At 41.6% G+C, this 20,666-nt stretch overlaps 1 protein-coding gene across 2 annotated transcripts in view; it reads right to left on the bottom strand.

The window, feature by feature from the left end:
• Positions 1 to 19,375, bottom strand: part of LAMP3 (lysosomal associated membrane protein 3) — a 59,260-nt gene extending 39,885 nt beyond the window's left edge. Inside the window, exons 1-3 of one of the 2 annotated variants that reach the window (XM_075340566.1) lie at positions 19,225 to 19,375; positions 4,058 to 4,518; positions 914 to 1,033 (exon numbers count right to left, since the gene is read on the bottom strand). In XM_075340566.1, the coding sequence (XP_075196681.1) occupies positions 914 to 1,033; positions 4,058 to 4,518; positions 19,225 to 19,264 (621 nt within the window). In that variant the 5' untranslated portion in view covers positions 19,265 to 19,375. The remainder of the gene's footprint in view (positions 1 to 913; positions 1,034 to 4,057; positions 4,519 to 19,224) is intronic. The other variant, XM_075340567.1, reaches the window with a different exon arrangement.
• Between the last annotated feature and the right edge of the window lie 1,291 nt (positions 19,376 to 20,666).

The following is a 20,666-nucleotide window of genomic DNA, read 5'->3' as shown; positions in this document are numbered from 1 at the left end:
TGATCAGTCATTATCAAAATTCTCAATTCTAAGGTAAAATCTGTATTCAGTGAAGACTTTCCCATTACTGAGATAGGAGATGGCAGATGATACTGATGAGGATCTATATGGATAGAAGAGGGAGGAGGGGCAGAGCTCTGCTTCTAGCTCCTCCCTCTGCCTCTAGATACTCCCTCTCACTGTAGCTTTTCCCCCTTTGCCTCTAACCCCTCCCTCTGCCTCTAAGCTCCTCCCTTCTCCCGTTATCATAGAATCTCATCAGTACCCACTGCCATCTCCTATCTCAGTAATGGGAAAGTCTTCACTGAATACAGATTTTACTTCAAAATTGATAATTTTGATAATGGCTGATCAATTCAGGCAGAGAAAGAAGCACATTTGTCTCATAAGGTATATTACAAAATTGCCTATCCTCATGTGAACTATTGATTTATGAAATAAATATTCAAACCGTGGTTACTTTTTGTTAACCATTTGTTTTTTAGTTCTCTTCCCACTAGGTACCTAATCAATCATTATCATCAGACACGCTTCAACATTTGAGGACATCTAACTAACACCTTGCTACTCGTAATGAATAATAAATTCAATGTATTGCTCAATACTCCGTTGGTCATCTATTAAAATACCGCATATGTCTCACTGTATATACCAACTGTCTACTGGTCAGTATGTATACCAGATAAAAGGATAATATTACTAGCCATAGGAATTGGGCTTTTTCATGGAACTCTGGTTGGTCACCATTACCACATATTGCAGCCACTCGTCTCATAGTGTCTAATTTTGTAAAGTATGGGATTCTGAAATGTAATTCTTAGGAGTCCAATCGAATATTACACAGCAATAATGTTATTAATTATTTGGTAGTCCTTTCCTGATAGGACGGACACAAGGTTTTACTTAAACTTACCTTAACAAATATGAAATTAATAAAACCTTCTGGAAATTGCAAGAGTAGATTTGATTTGGAATCTCCACATGTGCCATTCACACGTGTCTCCTTTGGTTTGATGTTCAAAAATCTTTTTTCCTGTAAAATACAACATACAGACAAGTGACCAAGTGCTAGAAAAATGGAGGGTGGCATCATAGGACCCCAGGCGTGATCCTGAGAACATTGACATTTAGGTTCAGTTTAAGTGCTCAAAAAATAAATAAGGGAACACTTGCACATCACAGTACGACCCCCAAGTCATTTAAATTTTAAGCATATCAATCAGTCCAGTCAGGAAGCATAAGCGATTGTGAAACCGCTTCATCTGCTACAAAGGGGACAACAAGTCAATCACTAAAAAAGGAGTTTTGCAGGTGGTGGCCACAGAAAATTCCTCTCTTCTATGCCCTCCATGACTGATTCTTTTCTAGTTTTGTGTTTGGCTTGTCTTGGGAGGCATCGAACAGAACCTCCTTGTCATAGCCAAGAGATACCTATGAACACCATCTGTAGCCTCATAAGGTGCAAGCCCAGATGTTGTAGGACACGTAGGGGCCATTCATACTACTCACATTCACATTATGAATTGCCATGATGAATTTCACACATTTGTTTCACCTGTGATTTTCAATTTTTTGGTTTGATTTTTTAGAAAAATTGGAATTCAGACCTCAGTTGCAATACCAATGTGGCCCAAAAAAGTGCATAATAAATAATAACAGTCAAAACAAGTCAAGAAAAAGACCAAAAAAGATAATAGATCTATGTGTAAATCTGTATACAATAATATAGCAACTGTAAAATATAAGTAATCAAAGAAGGATTACCATATTGAAACAATAGATCAGTAATACAGATAATAATCATAGGCAGGAATGGGCAAAGTGTGTGTGCAATCCACATCTGGCCCTCTGGCTGTTTCAGTCCGGTCTGCCGATTGAGGCAGCTGAAGGGCTGAACACAGTGGACCACGCCACCCGTCCGCCACCACTGCTGTCTCTTCAGGATGTCACTACTATTTGCATCCACAGAATGCAGACTGCAGTAAACACATTGGTGGAGGACAGTGTCACTGACTCCTTTTTCCAGCAATCAACGTGAGCCACAGCAGACGTCACCTCATCATGTGTGCTGTGTGTACCAAACACCAGAGCAGAGAACCACGGGAACGGGAGCGATGTATGTAGTGTTTTTTTTTTTATTTCATTATGTATGGGATGTTTGTATGTATATAGAGAGGCTATGTGGGGGCTCATTGTATATAAAAGGCTATCTGGGGGCTCAGAAATGTATATCAAAGGCTGTGTGTGGGCTCAAAATGTATATAGGAAGCTATGCGGAGGCTCATAATGTATATTGGAGGTTATGTGTTGGCTCATAATGTATAAAGGAGGTTATGTGGGGGCTCAGAAATGTGTATAGGAGGCTATATACTGTACATACAGAGGCTATGTGGGGCTCATATTGTATATAGGGGCTCTGTGGGGGCTCATACTGTATATATAGGGCTGCTTGGGGCCTCATATTGTACGTAGAGGGTTGTGTGGGGGATCTTACCGTACAAAGGGGGCCTGTGTGGGCTCATAGTGTATATACGGGGATGTAAGCATACTTAATTCTGTTCAATATTAAGTGATACAATTAGTTTTAATATAAAATAATAATTATAGTTAATATTGAGTAGAATTAATATCAGCCTATTGGTTCGGCCCTCCACACCAGTCACGGTCTCTCATGTGGCCCGTTGAGAAAATTAATTGCCCACCTCTGATCATAGGTATTCGAATGTAAAGTCAGGATAATAGCAATAGCCAAGAGATCATAGTAGGCACAAATTGACAGTCATAGCATTAACTAAAATAGGAGATCAAAATGCCCATATCATTCGGTGCCTGTTTCGAACCCTAGTCTGTATTTATGATATATTGTTTTGATATGGTAGTCCTTTTTTTATTACTTTTGATTACCGCCTTCTTCTACGCTGTATGACATCAGCAATGTAATCAGGTAACCTCATCATGCTGCTGTATGTTGCCTTAAGCCCAGAAGTGCTGGTGGTCACAGCATCACTTGTACTCGTGTTTGAAAGGCAAATAAACTTTAATGTAAGGAGCTGACGTTTTACATTTTCTCTGGCCTGGCTGTCAGGGTAATCACCTGCCTGGAGAATGGCTAAATCCCTCTCGCAGTTGCCTGTACCCAAGGCGCAATCATAGCTTGACAAAGTCTGAGAATACAAGATCAGCTACAGAGCTGTGATTGGCAGTGTCTAAGATTGAGGGGGTGAAAGCGCACGGCCCCCAATGAAGACCCTGAGGAAGACCCCAATTGGTCTGCACTGGAGTGACTTAGAGCAAAATGGAAATGAGCTACAGAATCAGGGAAGCTCATGGATTTTTTTTTACAAGTTATTTAACTTTTTTTTTTGAGCGGGTTCTCTTTAAAGCTGAACTGGAGGATACAATTATTGGCCAATGTCAATCATAATACCGAAATAAGCTAAATCCCCCAGATAATGTTTTGGTTTCGGGAAACATGTAGTTCTGCTCCTCTTGGTTCTAATGTAAAGCTAAGTGTTTGACAGATGGTATGTAAAGGTTTTTGGTAGCCTACTAGTAAGCACTGAAAGGTTGTGAAATGTGTTTCTTCCCTATTACATGGTTTCCTTTAAATGGGAACATTTGTAGAGATATTTCTACTTTTATAGTTTCCTTTATATCTATTACAGTTATGTATATGGGATTGAACATAATGACACATTGGTTATTGTACACCAGCTTTTCCCATTGAGTTCCATATGTTGCACCTTTTACCACTATAACTATTACAATTGTGTTTCCCCAATATTTGATTTTCATTATCAGACCCACTGAAAAACATTAATAGAGGAATATAGTGGTGGAAAAGAAATGTAATGCAGAATGATATATTAAGAACACATACATACCTTTCCCTTTTTCCCTATGCAGGTGAGCTGTATTATCCATGCTATAATCATGTAAATTGACTAGCTTTTCAATGAACTCATGAGCCACTTAATCAATTGTTTTCTAGTTTAGCTATCTTTTTCTATATAGATATGCTACTCCTCAATACACAAAAATCAATCCATATACTTACTGTTTTTCCTTTTATTGAAATATCTATTTGAAGCTCTAGACCCATTTCTGCAATAATACACACTCCTTTGCCATCTTTGACTGTGTAGTTGCCATTTTCTGGTGGTCCGGATGTTGGGGGTAATGTTGGAATAACATGGGTTGTTGTGTTTGGAGCATGGGTGGTGGTGTTTGGAGCATGGGTGGTGGTGTTTGGAGCATGGGTGGTGGTGTTTGGAGCATGAGTGGTGATGTTTGGTGCATGGGTGGTGGTGTTTGGAGCATGGGTGGTGGTGTTTGGAGCATGGGTGGTGGTGTTTGGTGCATGGGTGGAGGTGTTTGGTGCATGGGTGGTGATCTTTGGTGCATGGGTGGTGGTGTTTGGTGCATGGGTGGTGGGTTGTTCAGGAACTGAAGAGTCAGGCGAAACTTTTAGCATAATAGTAGATGATGTTTGGGCAGATGTATCAGCCAGAAAAGTTCCTAAAAACAGCAAAAGAAAAGATCTGATCAGATTGCAATACACATTAAAGCTTATGAGAATCTACACAGTGATACACATTTATGCATGCTGTACCTGTTCATGTGGCTCATTTATTGGAATGATTTCTCCAGCATATTGCATATAGTAAGTTCAGATTCTAGTGTGCCAGTGCAACATACAGGGTCCAATTCATTAAGACTGACCTTGCGTTTGCCAGTCTAAATGAAGGGCACGCTGAAGTACAATGTTCCACATTAATTGAGGCACATGCAACTTAATGAGTTTGGGTTCTCTCCGTGCGCCTACCCAGAAATGTTACTCCAGTCAATGCACGTTTGTTGAATTTTCAGGTGGTTGTAGCCATGCCCCATTCTGTCTTGGCTCCTCCCCAGATTCAACAAGTTTACTGGAGCTGCTTCAAACTGGTGTGAAAATGCCAAAGTCACAAAATGTTTGGGAAAGTCCGCATTGTGCAAAAAAAGTTTGTGACTTACCCACGATCAGAAACTGCTGAATACCAGACGCGGTTGTTCCTGATCTGCGGGATCGCGAGTCTCCTCTGCAGAACACAGGAGACTGTAGCTGCTCGTGCTTTGATCAGTGTTCAGAGCGCTGCGGTCTCTCACTTGTGTTTTCCCTACAGAGGACGCTTGTGACTCCGCAGCAAACAATTGACATACTGCAACCTCGGAAAGCCACACTGCAGGTCAGATTTCACTGCGGGCCATACGTATCCCATCCATTGTGCTTGTACTGTACAATACAGCGTTTTGGACACAGCGAAAACATAATGTAGATACAGTATCTCTGCCTAAAGGCCACGTCTCACTAAGTAACATCGCTAGCAACATCGCTGCTGAGGCACGACTTTTGTGACGCAACAGCGATATTGCTAGCGATGTTGCTGTGTGTGACATCCAGCAACAACCTGGCCCCTGCTGTGAGGTCGCTGGTTGTTGCTGAATGTCCTGGACCATTTTTTAGTTGTTGCTCTCCCGCTGTGAAGCACACATCGCTGTGTGTGACAGCAACAGAGCAACAACTAAATGTGCAGTGAGCAGGAGCAGGCTTCTGCGGACGCTGGTAACCAATGTAAATATCGAGTAATCAAGAAGCCTTTTCCTTGGTTACCCGATATTTACCTTTGTTACCAGCGTCCGCCTCTCTCACGCTGTCAGTGCCTCCCTCCCTGTAATTAACCCGATGTGTACTCTGGCTAGGAGTGCAGGGAGCCAGCGCTAAGCGGTGTGTGCTGGTAACCAAGGTAAATATCGGGTTGGTTACCCGATATTTACCTTAGTTACCAAGCGCAGCATCGCTTCCACGCATCGCTGCTGGCTGGGGGTTGGTCACTGGTTGCTGGTGAGATCTGCCTGTTTGACAGCTCACCAGCAACCCATGTAGCGATGCTCCAGCGATCCCTGCCAGGTCAGGTTGCTGGTGGGATCGCTGGAGCGTCACTTAGTGTGACGGTACCTTTAGTTGTGCACTTTGTTGATAAAAGTGATTTTCTAATCATTAGCATTTTACAAATTGAAAGAACACCATTTTCAAAGTACTGCACATCGTTGACACTGTGGAGGAAGGTGGAATAATCAACCACAATGTGGAAGAATTCTGGCACAAATTTGTGTAAAAAAAAAAAAAAAAAAAAAAAAATTTTTCGACATTTTATTGGCTAGACAGTTTTAAAATGTTTATTGAAAAGAGGTTGTGGCTAAGGAGACTTAGGCGGGCTTTACACGTTGCGACATCGCTACCGATATGTCGTCGGGGTCACGTCGTTAGTGATGCACATCCGGCGCCGGTAGCAACATTGCAATGTGTAAATCCTAGGTGCGATGATGAACGAGCGCAAAAGCATAAAAAATTGCTGATCTGTGTCACGTCGTTCATTTCCATAATGTCATTACTGCTGCAGGTACGATGTTGTTTGTCGTTCCTGCAGCACCACACATCGCTGTGTGTGAACCCGCAGGAGCAACAAACATCTCCTTACCTGCGTCCACCGGTAATGCGGAAGGAAGAAGGTGGGTGGGATGTTATGTCCCGCTCATCTCCGCCCCTCCGCTTCTATTGGCCGGCTGCTTAGTGACGTCGCGGTGACGTCACTGTGACGCCGAACGCACCTCCCCCTTGAAGGAGGGATTGTTCGGCGGTCACAGCGACGTCGCCGACCAGGTATGTGCGTGTGAAGCTGCCGTGGCGATAATGTTCACTACGGCAGCAAGCACCAGATATCCCATTTACGACGGGGGGCGGGTACTATCGCGCTCGACATCGCTAGCAATTGCTAACGATATCGCAGCGTGTAAAGCCCGCCTTAGAAAATGTACCAGATTTATTGATGGTGAATATCATCATCATTGTTGTTATTCTTATTTTTATTATTATTTGGCTGACAATATTGGTGTAAAGTAATGCATCCAAATGTTGGCACAAATGAGAGGAACGTGTCTAATGTGCCTGCCAAGAAATTGCTTTAAATGGAACCTGTCACCAGATTTGTCCCCTATACGTTCTGCCCACTACAGAATACTAGAATACTGTATATAAGAACCCAGGTTGTTCTGTATAGCGTAAAAAACACCTTTTATAATATTCAGCTGTGGGGCGGACGGGTCCGATGGGCATAGGTGTTCTTGGTCCAAAGTCTCCTCTATTCGCTGTCCTTCTTCTCTGCTCCATGTGGATGACACATTCTATGTCATCAATGTCCTCCATTGCACTCCTGTATACTTCTAGCTGCCTTGCTGAGGGCAGAGCAAAGTATTGTAATGCACATGCGCGGGCGGTCTTTGACCTTTCACCACACCTGCACATTACAGTACTTTGCTCTCCCCGCAGCAGAGCAGGGAGAAGTGCGCATGCGCAGGAGCGCAATGGAGGACTCTGTGTGGATGATGTAGGATGCGTCATCCACACAAAGCTGAGAAAGAGGATGGCAATTGCAAGAAAAGAGGCTGCACCGGATCGAGACCAGCGATGCCTATCGGATCGGGCCGCCACGCAAGTGAGTATAATAAAAGATGTTTTTTATGTTATATAGATCAGCCTGGGCACTTATATACAGTATTCTAGCATTCTAGATTACGTTCCATGTAATCCTCTATATTCATAAGCTCTGTTTCACTCCACTCCACCACTGATTGGTAGCTTTTTGCCTATGCACAGTGTACATAGAAAGCTGTCAATCAGTGGAGTGGGTGGGGAAAAACAGATCTGGTTGATCTGACACAGAAAAAAAAACATGATTTTATCAAAACTGTAGGAAGCAACCCAGTAAGATATGCATTGATGGAATTAGGGTGTCTGTCCCTACAATATGCTGCTCTCAGATATAGATTCACCTAGTCTTGGTTATAAAATAATGCATAGCAACTTCTAGACATAATAAATTATACCCCATTTCCCAGAATGTGTCAAGGAATTTTGAAGAGATATATGCTTAGTTAAAATATTTTTTTATTTACCACATTATAAAAATGAGATTAAAAGGACCACAAACAGGGATACAAAATTTCAATACAGGAATCACCACCAAAATAATAGATGGATGTATACCTGCAATAGATAATATTAATAGAGAACTCACACCACAATTATATATAACTTACAGTGTCAAATATAAAAGAATTTATAAAATAACAATGGCAATCACAGTAGCAAAAAAAGAATATAAATAGCAAAACAATAATCAATGATCACAACCAGTGATAAAAGGATTAGCTCTGAAAAGGTGTACTATAGAGGTGTAGATCAATAGAAATGATGGTATAAAGCAAGTGCTGAATAACTATCAATGTGAATGCTAGAAGTGTGGCACTGCAGATAATGTGCCATAGTCATGCTGGCTTCCTTCTCCCTTGCGGCTGGCACTCACTTCCTGTTAATTACTTAACGCTAGTTCCGACATCACTGGAACCGCGCCGGCACCGGAAGTTAGTATAGACTTTTTTAGTTTTATGTGGACAAACCCTTTAATTTGTAAATGAGCTGTTAAGATCTATAGGTGGACCATAGATCTCCCCAAGAGTCTGCCTCCAGAGCCTATGTTAAAACAAATTTGTGCCAGTGTGACACATGTAATGACTGACAGTCCACTTGTCTGATCTACATATCTCACATTGTGGATGTCTCTGGATTATGACATTGGATCGAAGATATCAAGGTATCATTTTATTCAACTTTTTTTTTTTTATCTGTTTGCCCATATAGACAGGCTGCGGTGGATACTATTGACAGATGCCCTTTAAACTGCTTGGTGGCATAAGTAGTATATACCTCTAGCATAAGCTTTAAAAGTGCCTCAAAGTTTTATACTCAAAGCAGTAGCTTTATTTATATTAAAAAAATGCTAAACTAATGATCTGTTCCTTAATTTTATAGTCATCAGTGAATAAGGGATAATCAATGGACTCAACCAGCTTTCTGACTTGTAAGTATACAGTATGAGAATGATCTCAAATGGATCGAGGTTGACATAGTATTTTCCCTATAAATGTGATAGAACCAGATTGTCAATAGTATCTTATCCCATGGGAGCCACTCTCCTCCTCACTCTCAACTGAAACAAGGGATTTCCCATACTCGGACAGTCTGAATACAGTGTACAGATCTTACTGAGCAGCAGTAGAAAGGAGCTTCTAAAGGAGCATAAACTGGGAAACTGAAGCATAGTGTTTGAGAGAGGAAGGAAGCAAAAGAAGGTAATGAATTCTATTGGTAATACAATTATAATTGAACATTAGAGTCATTTTTGTATGGATCCATTTACTTTCTGTCTGCATACTTGGCCTATCAGTCTCCATATTAGCCACGTTTTATTTCCTTAGCCTCATATTTCTATTTAAGACGACATTATTTTCCTTCAGTAATGTATTTATCTTCTAACGACTGGCTGTAGCTCATGGCCTAGTTCACTCAGCAACCACAGTTATTTCAAATATTTTTTACAGTGGTATTCATTTTTTTTGTGGAGCCAGCGTTAAAATATTTCCAGTATACTGTGCTCTTGTGTTTGTTTGCCATTACAGCTCTACAAGGCAGGAAGCTGCCTACCCTCGATGGTTTTGTGTGCAAAATGAAATTAGCAAATAACTCAAGAAGGCGTTCGCTTCAAATGCACTCAACAGTCAATCTATTGACTAAATTCTCTCTTGAACTGAGTGTAACAGCTACACTCGTAGACATTTACGCTGTCACTCTCAGTTCAGGAGTGCCGCCGATGATTGCGATGTGTCTGTAATGCAACAGCCAGAATGCAGGTGCAGTGCAAGACTCAGCGTGATGGCGGATTACGGGAGAAGAGGGTGAATATTCATTCTCTTAATTAGCCGTGGCTTGGAGCAACACAAGGGGACTATCCTGAAATAGGGCTGCACAAGCCATATTTCAGGATGCTGTTAGTTTGAGTACGCAACTAGGGCTTATTTTTGGAGTGTGGCTTATATTTCAAGCCTACTCCAAAAATGCTGAAAAATCCTGCTAGGGTTTATTTTCGAGATAGGGCTTATTTACGGGGAAACCCAATATATTAAACCTGGTTTTATACCCAATGCTTTCACTTGTTTTCTATGATGTTTTTCTTCACCTTTCTGCGCAACTATGCTAAAAAAAAAAATGCAGAGCCAGAGTCCAGTAAATGTAATAACGACTGACATATTGCAGTGTTTTATACTAAGATCATCTCCTCTTGTAGGGTTAATATCACAAAGCAAGAAAAGAACAGCTTCTAGTGACAATATCAATAGTATTAGGGGGTGCTGAAATGCTAGTTTAAATATGCAGAACAACGGAAAACAGAACTTAGCATAGAGAAATAGTACTCACTCCAGGCAGTAATAAAAATACTATGTTTTTTTAGTAATGTGAATAAAAAAAACTCACATAAAAACAAACACACACACATACATATACAGTACAGACCAAAAGTTTGGACACACCTCATTGAAAGAGTTTTCTTTATTTTCATGACTCTAAAAATTGTAGATTCACATTGAAGGCATCAACACTATGAATTAAAACATGTGGAATGAAATACTTAAAAAAGTGTGAAACAACTGAAAATATGTCTTATATTCTACGTTCTTCAAAGTAGCCACCTTTTGCATTGATTACTGCTTTGCACACTCTTGGCATTCTCTTGATGAGCTTCAAGAGGTAGTCACCGGAAATGGTCTTCTAACAGTCTTGAAGGAGTTCTCAGAGATGCTTAGCACTTGTTGGCCCTTTTGCCTTCACTCTGCGGTCCAGCTCACCCCAAACCATCTCGATTGGGTTCAGGTCTGATGACTGTGGAGGCCAGGTCATCTGGCATAGCACCCTATTACTCTCCTTCTTAGTCAAATAGCCCTTACACAGCCTGGAGGTGTGTTTGGGGTCATTGTCCTGTTGAAAATTAAATGATGGTCCAACTAAACACAAACCGGATGGAATAGCATGCTGCTGCACGATACTGTGGTAGCCATGCTGGTTCAGTATGCCTTCAATTTTGAATAAATCCCCAACAGTGTCACCAGCAAAGCACCCCACACCATCACACCTCCTCCTTCATGCTTCACGATGAGAACCAGGCATGTAGAGTCCATCCGTTCACCTTTTCTACAAAGACACGGTGGTTGGATCCAAAGATCTCAAATTTGAACTCATGAGACCAAAGCACAGATTTCCACTGGTCTAATGTCCATTCCTTGTGTTCTTTAGCCGAAATAAGTCTCTTCTGCTTGTTGCCTGTCCTTAGCAGTGTTTTCCTAGCAGCTATTTTACCATGAAGGCCTGCTACACAAAGTCTCCTCTTAATAATTATTCTAGAGATGAGAAGGTGTGTCCAAACTTTTGGTCTGTGCTGTATATAATCAGATGATCCCAAATCCATCCCCATAAAGTGCAAATCATCTAAGATAAATATGAGGACAAAAATACCAACAGTATTTAAATATGATTACAAAGACACCAAAGCCATGCAAGGAAGATTATGGAGGACTCTACATAGACAAAGTCATCATGTAATATATGGCATACAGGAAACCACCCATAAACAATCCCTAATAATGAAGTATTACTCAAAGGACAAAATAATGGCATGGCAAAGGTACATGACACAGGAACAGATAGGGCTACCTGATCCACCAACGCGTGTCACTAGGATAGGGTTAAATGAACAAGTTTCAAAAGAATGACAAAATATATATAAAAAGGGGAGGGAAGTAAAATCCCTTCATGCTTAATTTAAAAAAAATAACGTAAATAAATGTAAAAGTACATAAGGTTGGTATCACTGCAAGTGTAACAACCCAAACTATAAAAATCAAAAAAGGTCCATGGAGCCTCTGTTAGGAGTCTCAACACAGAACTAGCCTGATAACCCTCCGGGAAGGACCTAGCCAAGGAGTGGCTCTTTTTAGGAGACCACCATAACCACCATATTAAGTGACCCTTTTGGTCAATATCCAACTCTTTGACGAGTTTAAAGATAAGACAAGGGAAATACCAAAGCCAGGGATCCATCCACAGATAGCTGTTTTGGAGTGTTGCCCCTCATCAGTGTGGAGTAGGATTCTGGCTAGGTGGGAGCAATGCCTAGTAGACCAACAAGACAAAACAATCACTGATCTCGGGGAGAGCAACCAGAGAAAACACTGCCAGCTACCAACAAAGGCGCTCAAAACAGTGAAATCCTAGGTGTATTGCCCCCTGGGAAGTATGCAAATCAAAAAAGTCCGTGGAGCCTCTGTTAGGAGTCTCGACACAGAACTAGCCAGATAACCCTCCGGGAAGGACCTAGCCAGGGATGTCACTAGGATAGGGTTAAATGAACAAGTTTCAAAGGAATGACAAAATATATATAAAAAGGGGAGGGAAGTCAAATCCCTTCATGCTTCATTTAAAAAAAATAACGTAAATAAATGTAAAAGTACATAAGGTTGGTATCACTGCAAGTGTAACAACCCAAACTATAAAGTAATCCCATTAAAAAACATCCCTGACAATAAAAAAATAATATACTGTATATAGCAAGATCTGTTAGTTCACCAAAAATATTTTTTTATTTTCTTAAGTTGTTTATGCAAAGTAGTAAATTACAAAAAAGATCTAAATTTGGTATTGTTGTTATCATTTATACAAGGAGAATGGTGTAAAAAGAAAAAAAAGAAAAAAAAAAAAAGTGCCAGAAATGCTGTATTTTTTTTTCTACCGCTTAAAAAATAGGAAAAAAAAATAACAAAATGTCATCATGTAGCCTATATCTACCAATGAAGATGACACAGAAACTAGGATTTTTATTGCGTAAAACAAAAATTAGATTTTAAGCATAAATTTGATATCAGAATTGGAGAGACAATGGGGCTTCTTCAGCTATTGAAATGAGCCGTCAGCCAGCCAACATGGAAAACTCTCCTGTGTTGAGGACAAGCCGGGAAGGGAGAAGGAGCTGCTGAGAAAATCGGAGTGGCTTTTTAAGTATATTAGTAACTTCTATATTTTTACATACAGTGCTCAGCATAAGTGACTATGTCCCAATTGAAAAGTAAGATTTTAATCAATATGTCACTGAACACAAGAACGATTTTCAAAATTTTGACAAGACTAAGCTTCATTGAACATTTTTAACTCATAACATGAAAGTAAGGTTAATAATATAACTTTCATTACAAAATCTTCAGTTTTACTCAAATTAGTTGATGAAAAATTAATAAACTCTACATCAAATATCACTTTTAACCTGTTCTTCAGAAATGTAACAGATGTGCATTTGGATCACTGTGATGTTGGAAACGTGCACGTCTACCAAGGACACAGAGTGATGGTAGCATTTTCTCTTCTCACAAGGAAGTACAAGAAGCAATGGGATGAATCTTAAAGGAAGGAGATTCGGATTAGACATTAGGAAAAACCTTCTGACAGTGAGGGCAGTCAGAGAGTGGAACAGGCTACCACAGGAGGTGGTGCGCTCTCTATCAATGGAAATCTTCAAGCGGAAATTGGATAAAAGTATAGCTGGGATGATTTAGGAAAGCCTGCACTCGCAGGGGGGTGGACCCGATGGCCCTTGAGATCTCTTCCAACTCTACCATTCTATGATTCTTTCATCTGTGAATGTATGATACCATCAATGCTATGTAGTTCTCTGACACCAGCAGTCCTACACAAGGACACTACCACAAACAAGTTCATTGTAGGCACCAGGCATTTTTGTAAATTCATTTTTCTAAATTGCTTAGCGGGAAACATGATGGTGGCAGTGCTACCATCACTCTGTGCCCATGGTAGACTTGTATGTTTCCAGCATGACAAGGATCCAGAACACACATCTGTTGCATTTCTAAACAAGAACATGGTGAAAGTGATTCAGTGGCCAAGTATTTTTCCTGATCTTAGCTGTCATGACGCGGACTAGAAGAGAGTTCGGAGTGAGCAAAAACACACAACACACCACGACAAACATGGGGTACACTAGGGAAACTAACAACGGCAGGCCCTAGGACCAGTGAGGGAGAAGATGGACACCTCCTCCACTTACCTGCCGCTGTACGATGCACTCCTAGCCAGTGCCTATACAGGTTCCTCACATGTTGCGGAATGGGAGTAGGCAGGTGTAGGATGTTAGCTCCACCGCTGCACTGAAACAACACACCAGGCAAGGAAGACAGACAGGGGGGGCACAACAACACACTGCTGCAGTCAACACCAAGACTGCAACCACCACTGCAACATTTACAGAGGGTTTATAGCAGTTCCTTCCACCTCCTGGCTCAGCATCCACATGGCAAAGAGAATAACTGGTATAGATATTATATATGTATAATGGAAAAAGACATTGCGATATGTCACCAACTTGTTCATTCAATGCCTCGAAGACTTGGTGCTGTCCTTAAAAATCATGAAGGTCATACAAAATCCTAGATGTTTTTTTTATGGAGGGTTTATTCATTTTTGCATCAACTAATTTGAGTAAAGCTGAAAATGTTGTAATGAATGTTATATTATTAACTTTACTTTCATGTTATGGGTTAAAATGATGTTCTATGAAGCTCAGTTTTGTCAAAATTTTGGAAATTGGTCTTGAATTCAGTGAGATTTTGATTAATATCTTACTTTTCAAATGGGGGTGTACTGATGTATGCTGAGCACTGTAGCTAAAGATATTTTTTATGTGGACAACCCTTTTAATAACATAGAAAATGATACGCTTTACTTTAAACAATGTTAACGTTTATCATTTTTCCAGTACGAGATTCTGTAAGTGACATAATATACAGTACTGCTTTACAGAACCTTTTGTGTGCTTATTAAACATCTCCTTTCTATTTCCTTTTAATTAACACGTGAAAAATAAAAGATACAAATGTGTCACAAGTCAACATATGAAGAATGAAAGCGAAATAAGGAAGTTCACAAAAGAGGAAATGAATTATGACAATGGCTTGTTACAGCAGATGACGGGAAGTTTCATAAAACTGTAACCCAGCCGAGATAGAGTCAATGTATTTCACGCAGTGATAACAAGCAGAAAAGTCTATTTTATCTAGAACAGCAGACCGTGACTTTCCCGGACATGTGATATAGTGACCATTAGTAATTACAGAGTAGGGAAAAGAGGAGCATTCTCTTCTCTGCTGTTTATACCTTCTGCTACAATTTTGCCCCAGTGATCTCACTGGTTTATGTGAATAGTCTACAAGTGATGATGCTCCTACATTACGTACATGACCGCTGCAGCCATTCACTGGCCCCTGGCTTCAATCTTATGGTGCATTCATAAGTTCTGAGTGTGGCAGCTCATAAGAGCCCTTCTCAAAATACACATCACCAAACTCTGAGAAAGGATCCGGAATACTGGTGGTTATCGCAGAGATATAGCTCCCTAGACAGTGATCATTACAGTAAGAGCTCCATTTAATTATGTCCTGGTCTTCCAGTCAACAACAAGGTTATGCAATGTAAACCAAGGGAAGCCTAACACAATTTGTGCAGGGAGGTCTTTGAGCACATAGCATGAAATGTGCTCCGAATGGAGTACCTCTATGTAGAGATTCAACCCCTCTACACACTCCATAAGGAGCCCTTGGGAGAGAGGTGATGAGTCAATGGCAAAACTCCGTACAAGACTAGATATCTCATTCACTCCTAAGCCGGAGGCCTGAGCAAACTGTTCATCAATAAAGTTTGACGGAAATACAATTTTCATGCTTCTCTGAAGGAAACAATCTGGCTGCACTCCCCTTAAAAACTCTCCCAGAGGGGCAGTTTAGGTTTCACAACACATGCAGATAGTGCCGGAGTTGTTGACTGTGCTTCTTGATTTATTGCCCCCTTTAGTTCTGCCACCTGGAGGGACAAGGTTCGCAATTGTCTAGATAGAGGAGCAACTGGGTTCATGTCACAGTGTAAGTATAGGCTGCCTATAATTTTACGGGGTGGAAGGGGATAATAGGGGACTAGGGCTCCTAAACTGGCCCTCAGGCTAGTGAGGAGCTTAGCTGTCCCTGATCCAAGATATCCGTCTGATTGTGATGATGTCTGGGCTCGGGGGGCTGGACATGAGCATGTTTGATGTCACAAATTACTACACACAGCCAATGCTCAATTACTGCACATACTTCTATGGTATTAAGGGAAACCCAAGAGTATACTGTAGGAAGGGTAAATGATAAATCCTCATTATCAATGACAGTGAATTCTAAAATATCTATTAAAGCACCAAATCACCAAAACACGTGTCTTTTACCTGCAAATTTTCCGCATCTAATGTAAGTCAATGGGGAAAATTTCACAAAGAGAACTGAAAAAGTAATGTAAAAACATACTGGATATAAGATTTCTATTAATCCCATGCACTTTGCTTGTATTGTAAAACGCAGCGTTCTGGACACAGCGAAAATTCGAATCCAAAACGCAAGTAACATTGAACGTGGGAACTTACCCCAAGACATCTCTGATGGTGGCATATCTCTTAGGCTCCTTTCACATTGCGTTTTGCCTTACGTCCACAGGTCCCGTCGGGGCATCCGTCCGAACCGCCCCCCCCACCCCGCAAAGCGTGTTTCGGACGCATGCGCCGGCAGGGCCATTCACTGTAATGGAGCGCACTGCGTTAGCGTGTGCTCTGTTTTGTGCCATTTTTGCACATATACGTTTTCTGCAGACGGACACCCGAACGTAGTCGACTAACATCGCTAACGCAATGTGCTCCATTACAGTGAATGGCCCTGCCGGCGCATGCGTCCGGAACACGCTTTGCGGGGAGGGGGAGGGGCGGTTCGGACGGATGCCCCAATGGGACCTGTGGACGTAAGGCAAAACGCAATGTGAAAGGAGCCTTACAAAAGAAAAGGATCGGCATTTGTACATGCTGAATCCTTATCTCCCCAACAATCATCTGTCAGGGCCGTCACACATTAGACTATTGATATTGCCAGTGTTTCCGACATTAGTATAATATGTGCCGGGACTTTTAGGATCCATACTAATGAGATTCACAATGATCATTCATGAGAATGGGTGTCCCAAATTCTTCTGCATGAATATTGCCCCAGTAGTAATACATCCTTTGGAAAGCTGATCAATGTTTATATGACAAACCCTTTAAGGAATCTGTCAATAGATTTTTGGCACCTTATCTGTGTGCAGCATAATGTAGAATCAGAGACCCTTATTCCAATGATGTGTCACTTAATGGGTTGCTTCGTGTAGTTTTGATAAATCACAGTTCTATCAGCAGGAGATAATCACTACAGTAGATGACTAGTAAACTTCATGTTATATTGTCCTCCATATTCATGAGCTATGTATTCGCATGCTTGCCACCACTGATTGGCAGCTTTCTGTCTATGTACAGTGTATACAGAAAGCTGATAATCAGTGAAGTAGGTAGAGTCTTTCAAAGCTCAACATTCGAAGAATGTATATCTGCAGCAGATAAACCATTGATTTTATCAAAACTGCAGCAAGCAGCCCAGTAAGTGACAGGGCATCTTAGTTTACAGCTTTCTTCTTTCAGATTGGATTCCAAAAACCTGATGACAGATTAAGGTTATCACATACCTTTAGTAAGGGTGGCTTTACATGCTGCGATATCCGGCCCGATATCGCTAGCATGACACCCGCCCCCATCGTTTGTGCGCGACGGGCATATCGCTTCCTGTCGCGCACAAAATCGCGCACCCCGCCACACATACTTACCTGTCCTTCGACGTCGCTGTGACCGGCGAACCGCCTCCTTTCTAAGGGGGCGGTCCGTTTGGCATCACAGTGACGTCACTAAGCGGCCGCCCAATGTAAGCGGAGGGGCGGAGATGAGCGGGACGTAACATCCCGCCCATCTCCCTCCTTCCGCATTGTGGCCGGAGGCAGGTAAGGAGATGATCCTCGTTCCTGCGGCGTCACACGTAGCGATGTGTGCTGCCACAGGGACGAGGATCAACTTCTCCCCTGCGACAGCAGCGATAATTGGGAGTGGACCCCCATGTCAACGAGGAGCGATTTTGGACGTTTTTGCAATGATCCAAAATCGCTCCTAGGAGTCACACGCTACGACATCGCTACAGCGGCCGGATGTGCGTCACAAAATCCGTGACCCCAACGAGATCGCTGTAGCGAAATCGTAGCGTGTAAAGCCCGCTTAACTGTGTTCTGCAAATAACTTTTTTTGCCTGTTTAAATCGAGAAATCTTTGACTGTCCTACAGACTTTAAAGGGAATCTGTCACCAGGTTTTTGCTATGGAATATGATAGCAGGATAATGTAGAGACAGAGACCCTGATTCCAGGGATGTATCAGTTATGGGACTGCTTGGTGCAGTTTTGATAGAATCCCTATTTTGTCCCATGTAGATATAGCAGAGCTGTGTATAACCCCACCAACACCCCTGACCGGCAGCTTCCTGTGTACAATGTGCATTGTCAGCAGCCTACCAATCAGTGATGGGGTTGGGGTTACACAGATTAGGTGGTCTGGAATGGACCTGAAACCTAGTCTTTTATTGATAATCTCTTGCTGGTAAAACACTGAGTGTATCGAAACTTCCTTACTGTACGGCCTAATAAGTGTCACATCCCAGAAATCAGGATCTTAACAACTACATTATGCAGCTTTCAGATTACATAGCAAAAACCTGCTGACAGATTCCCTTTTAAATAGGTGCTGATCCATTAAAATGGGGACTCCAGCAATCAGTAAGTTAGTACCTAGCTTATAGATAAGTGAACGTTCGTAATCTTGGCACAAACCTTTTGAGCGATACAGTATTTTATTTATCGTCTAAACCAAGTTTGCTTTGGGCACTTTACATGCTTGAAATACATTAATAGATTATTATCCTGTTTGGATTTTATCTTTCTGACACTGATAATTTTAGTGATATCCACTGGAGCTGTTATAAATGATTTCCATTATGTACAGAGTTCTTTATTCTCCCAATCTTAGTGCATTCTGTTGTCTGTGGCCTCGGAATGCGTGGGTGCACAGCTTTATGATACAAAGAACAGCATCACTTATTACATCCCCTCCTGATATGCAAATATGGTGTACTTGTAGGCAAAGAACCTTTTTTTTTTCTTTTTTATTCAGTTACGGATTCTTCACAAACAGCAGAAACTACTTTAGAGCCCTTGTATGCATTGAAGGAGTGTATTGTGTCACCCCTCAAATAAAGAAAAGCACACAGCATACAGAATAAAGTAAAGATATAGAGCCACACTCACCTGAGAACAGCAGCATACAGATCAGTGTCCTAGTCGCCATGGCTCAGTGTCAGCAGCTGTCTGGGAGGAAAGAGGTGCAGCTCTGTGAAGCTATCTACAAGTAGAAGGAAGTTTAAAACTCAGCATAGTTGCCGTCACGTGAGTTTTAGGAACTGAAGTTTCGAGTTCAGTAATCAGGGATGACGAAAGTCCTGAAAGCTGGATATACTGAAGCCTCATACAAGGGGTGATCTCTACGGCTAGAATGTATGATTTTACTATGTCCTCTCTCAACTAGAAATTAAAGGGAACCTGTCAGGTCAAAAAAGCGTTATAACCTACAAGCAGGAGCATGTGTGAGCTAGTAACCCCTTCCTACCCATCCCTGTGTTGTAATAATGTGCAATATGAAAGTAAGAAAATAACGTTTTATTACTTCCATATTCCCTATGTAAATGAGCAGTTCTCTAGCCCCATGGGCAAATCGATAGCTGGACCATATATGACAAGCTTTTCTCCTCCCCCATTCACCTTTTGTGCCTCCCCTATTTCCTCATAGACTGTAAGCTTACGAGCAGGGCCCTCACTCCTCCTGGTATCTTAAAGGGAATCTGTCACCTATAATATGCGTTTTGAGCTATCAGCAGACGCATGTGTGCCCTAATTACACCTCCCTATTCATCCCTGTGTTATAAAATTGTATAATATTAAAGTAATAAAAAACGTTTTATTACCTTCATATTTCGTATGTAAATAGCAGGGAATGTGGTCACAGGGGCGGCGCCTTGCCCTATGGACGTCTGCATATTTCTGTGGTATCATGCCCTTGTAGTCGTGATACCATGGAGCGACGTCCTCGTCGCTCATTCTATCCTGCGAGCATTGCGGCAGGCTTCTCTTCCGGGTTCTCCTTGTCAGTTTCAGACGTGCACTGCACATGCGCAGTGCGCATCTGAAGCCGGCGATTGAACACCCGGAAACGAAGCCTGCTGCAATGCATGCAGGATAGAATGAACGATGGGGACGTCGCTCCATGCTATCACGCCCACAGGGGCGTGATACCCCGGAAAGTATGGAGACGTCCATAGGGCAAGGTGCCGCCCCTGTGACCACATTCCCTGCTATTTACATACGAAATATGAAGGTAATGAAACGTTTTTTATTACTTTAATATTATACAATTTTATAACACAGGGATGGTTAGGGAGGTGTAATTAGGGCACACATGCGTCTGCTGATAGGTCAGAACGCATATTCTAGGTGACAGGTTTCCTTTAATTTTGTTTTTTTGTATTGTCTGAAATTGTCTGTACATGTCCCCTCTGAATTGTAAAGCGCTGCAGAATATGTTGGCGCTATAGAAATAAAACTTTATTATAATTCTTTATCATTATAGCATCGCCCTGTGGGCGTTTGAATGCTTCCCATGGTATCACACCCCTGTGGGCGTGATACCATGGATT

Source organism: Anomaloglossus baeobatrachus, chromosome 3, assembly GCF_048569485.1.
Source record: "Anomaloglossus baeobatrachus isolate aAnoBae1 chromosome 3, aAnoBae1.hap1, whole genome shotgun sequence".
Taxonomy (NCBI): Eukaryota; Metazoa; Chordata; class Amphibia; order Anura; family Aromobatidae; genus Anomaloglossus; species Anomaloglossus baeobatrachus.
This window is presented reverse-complemented; position numbering and strand designations above follow the sequence as displayed.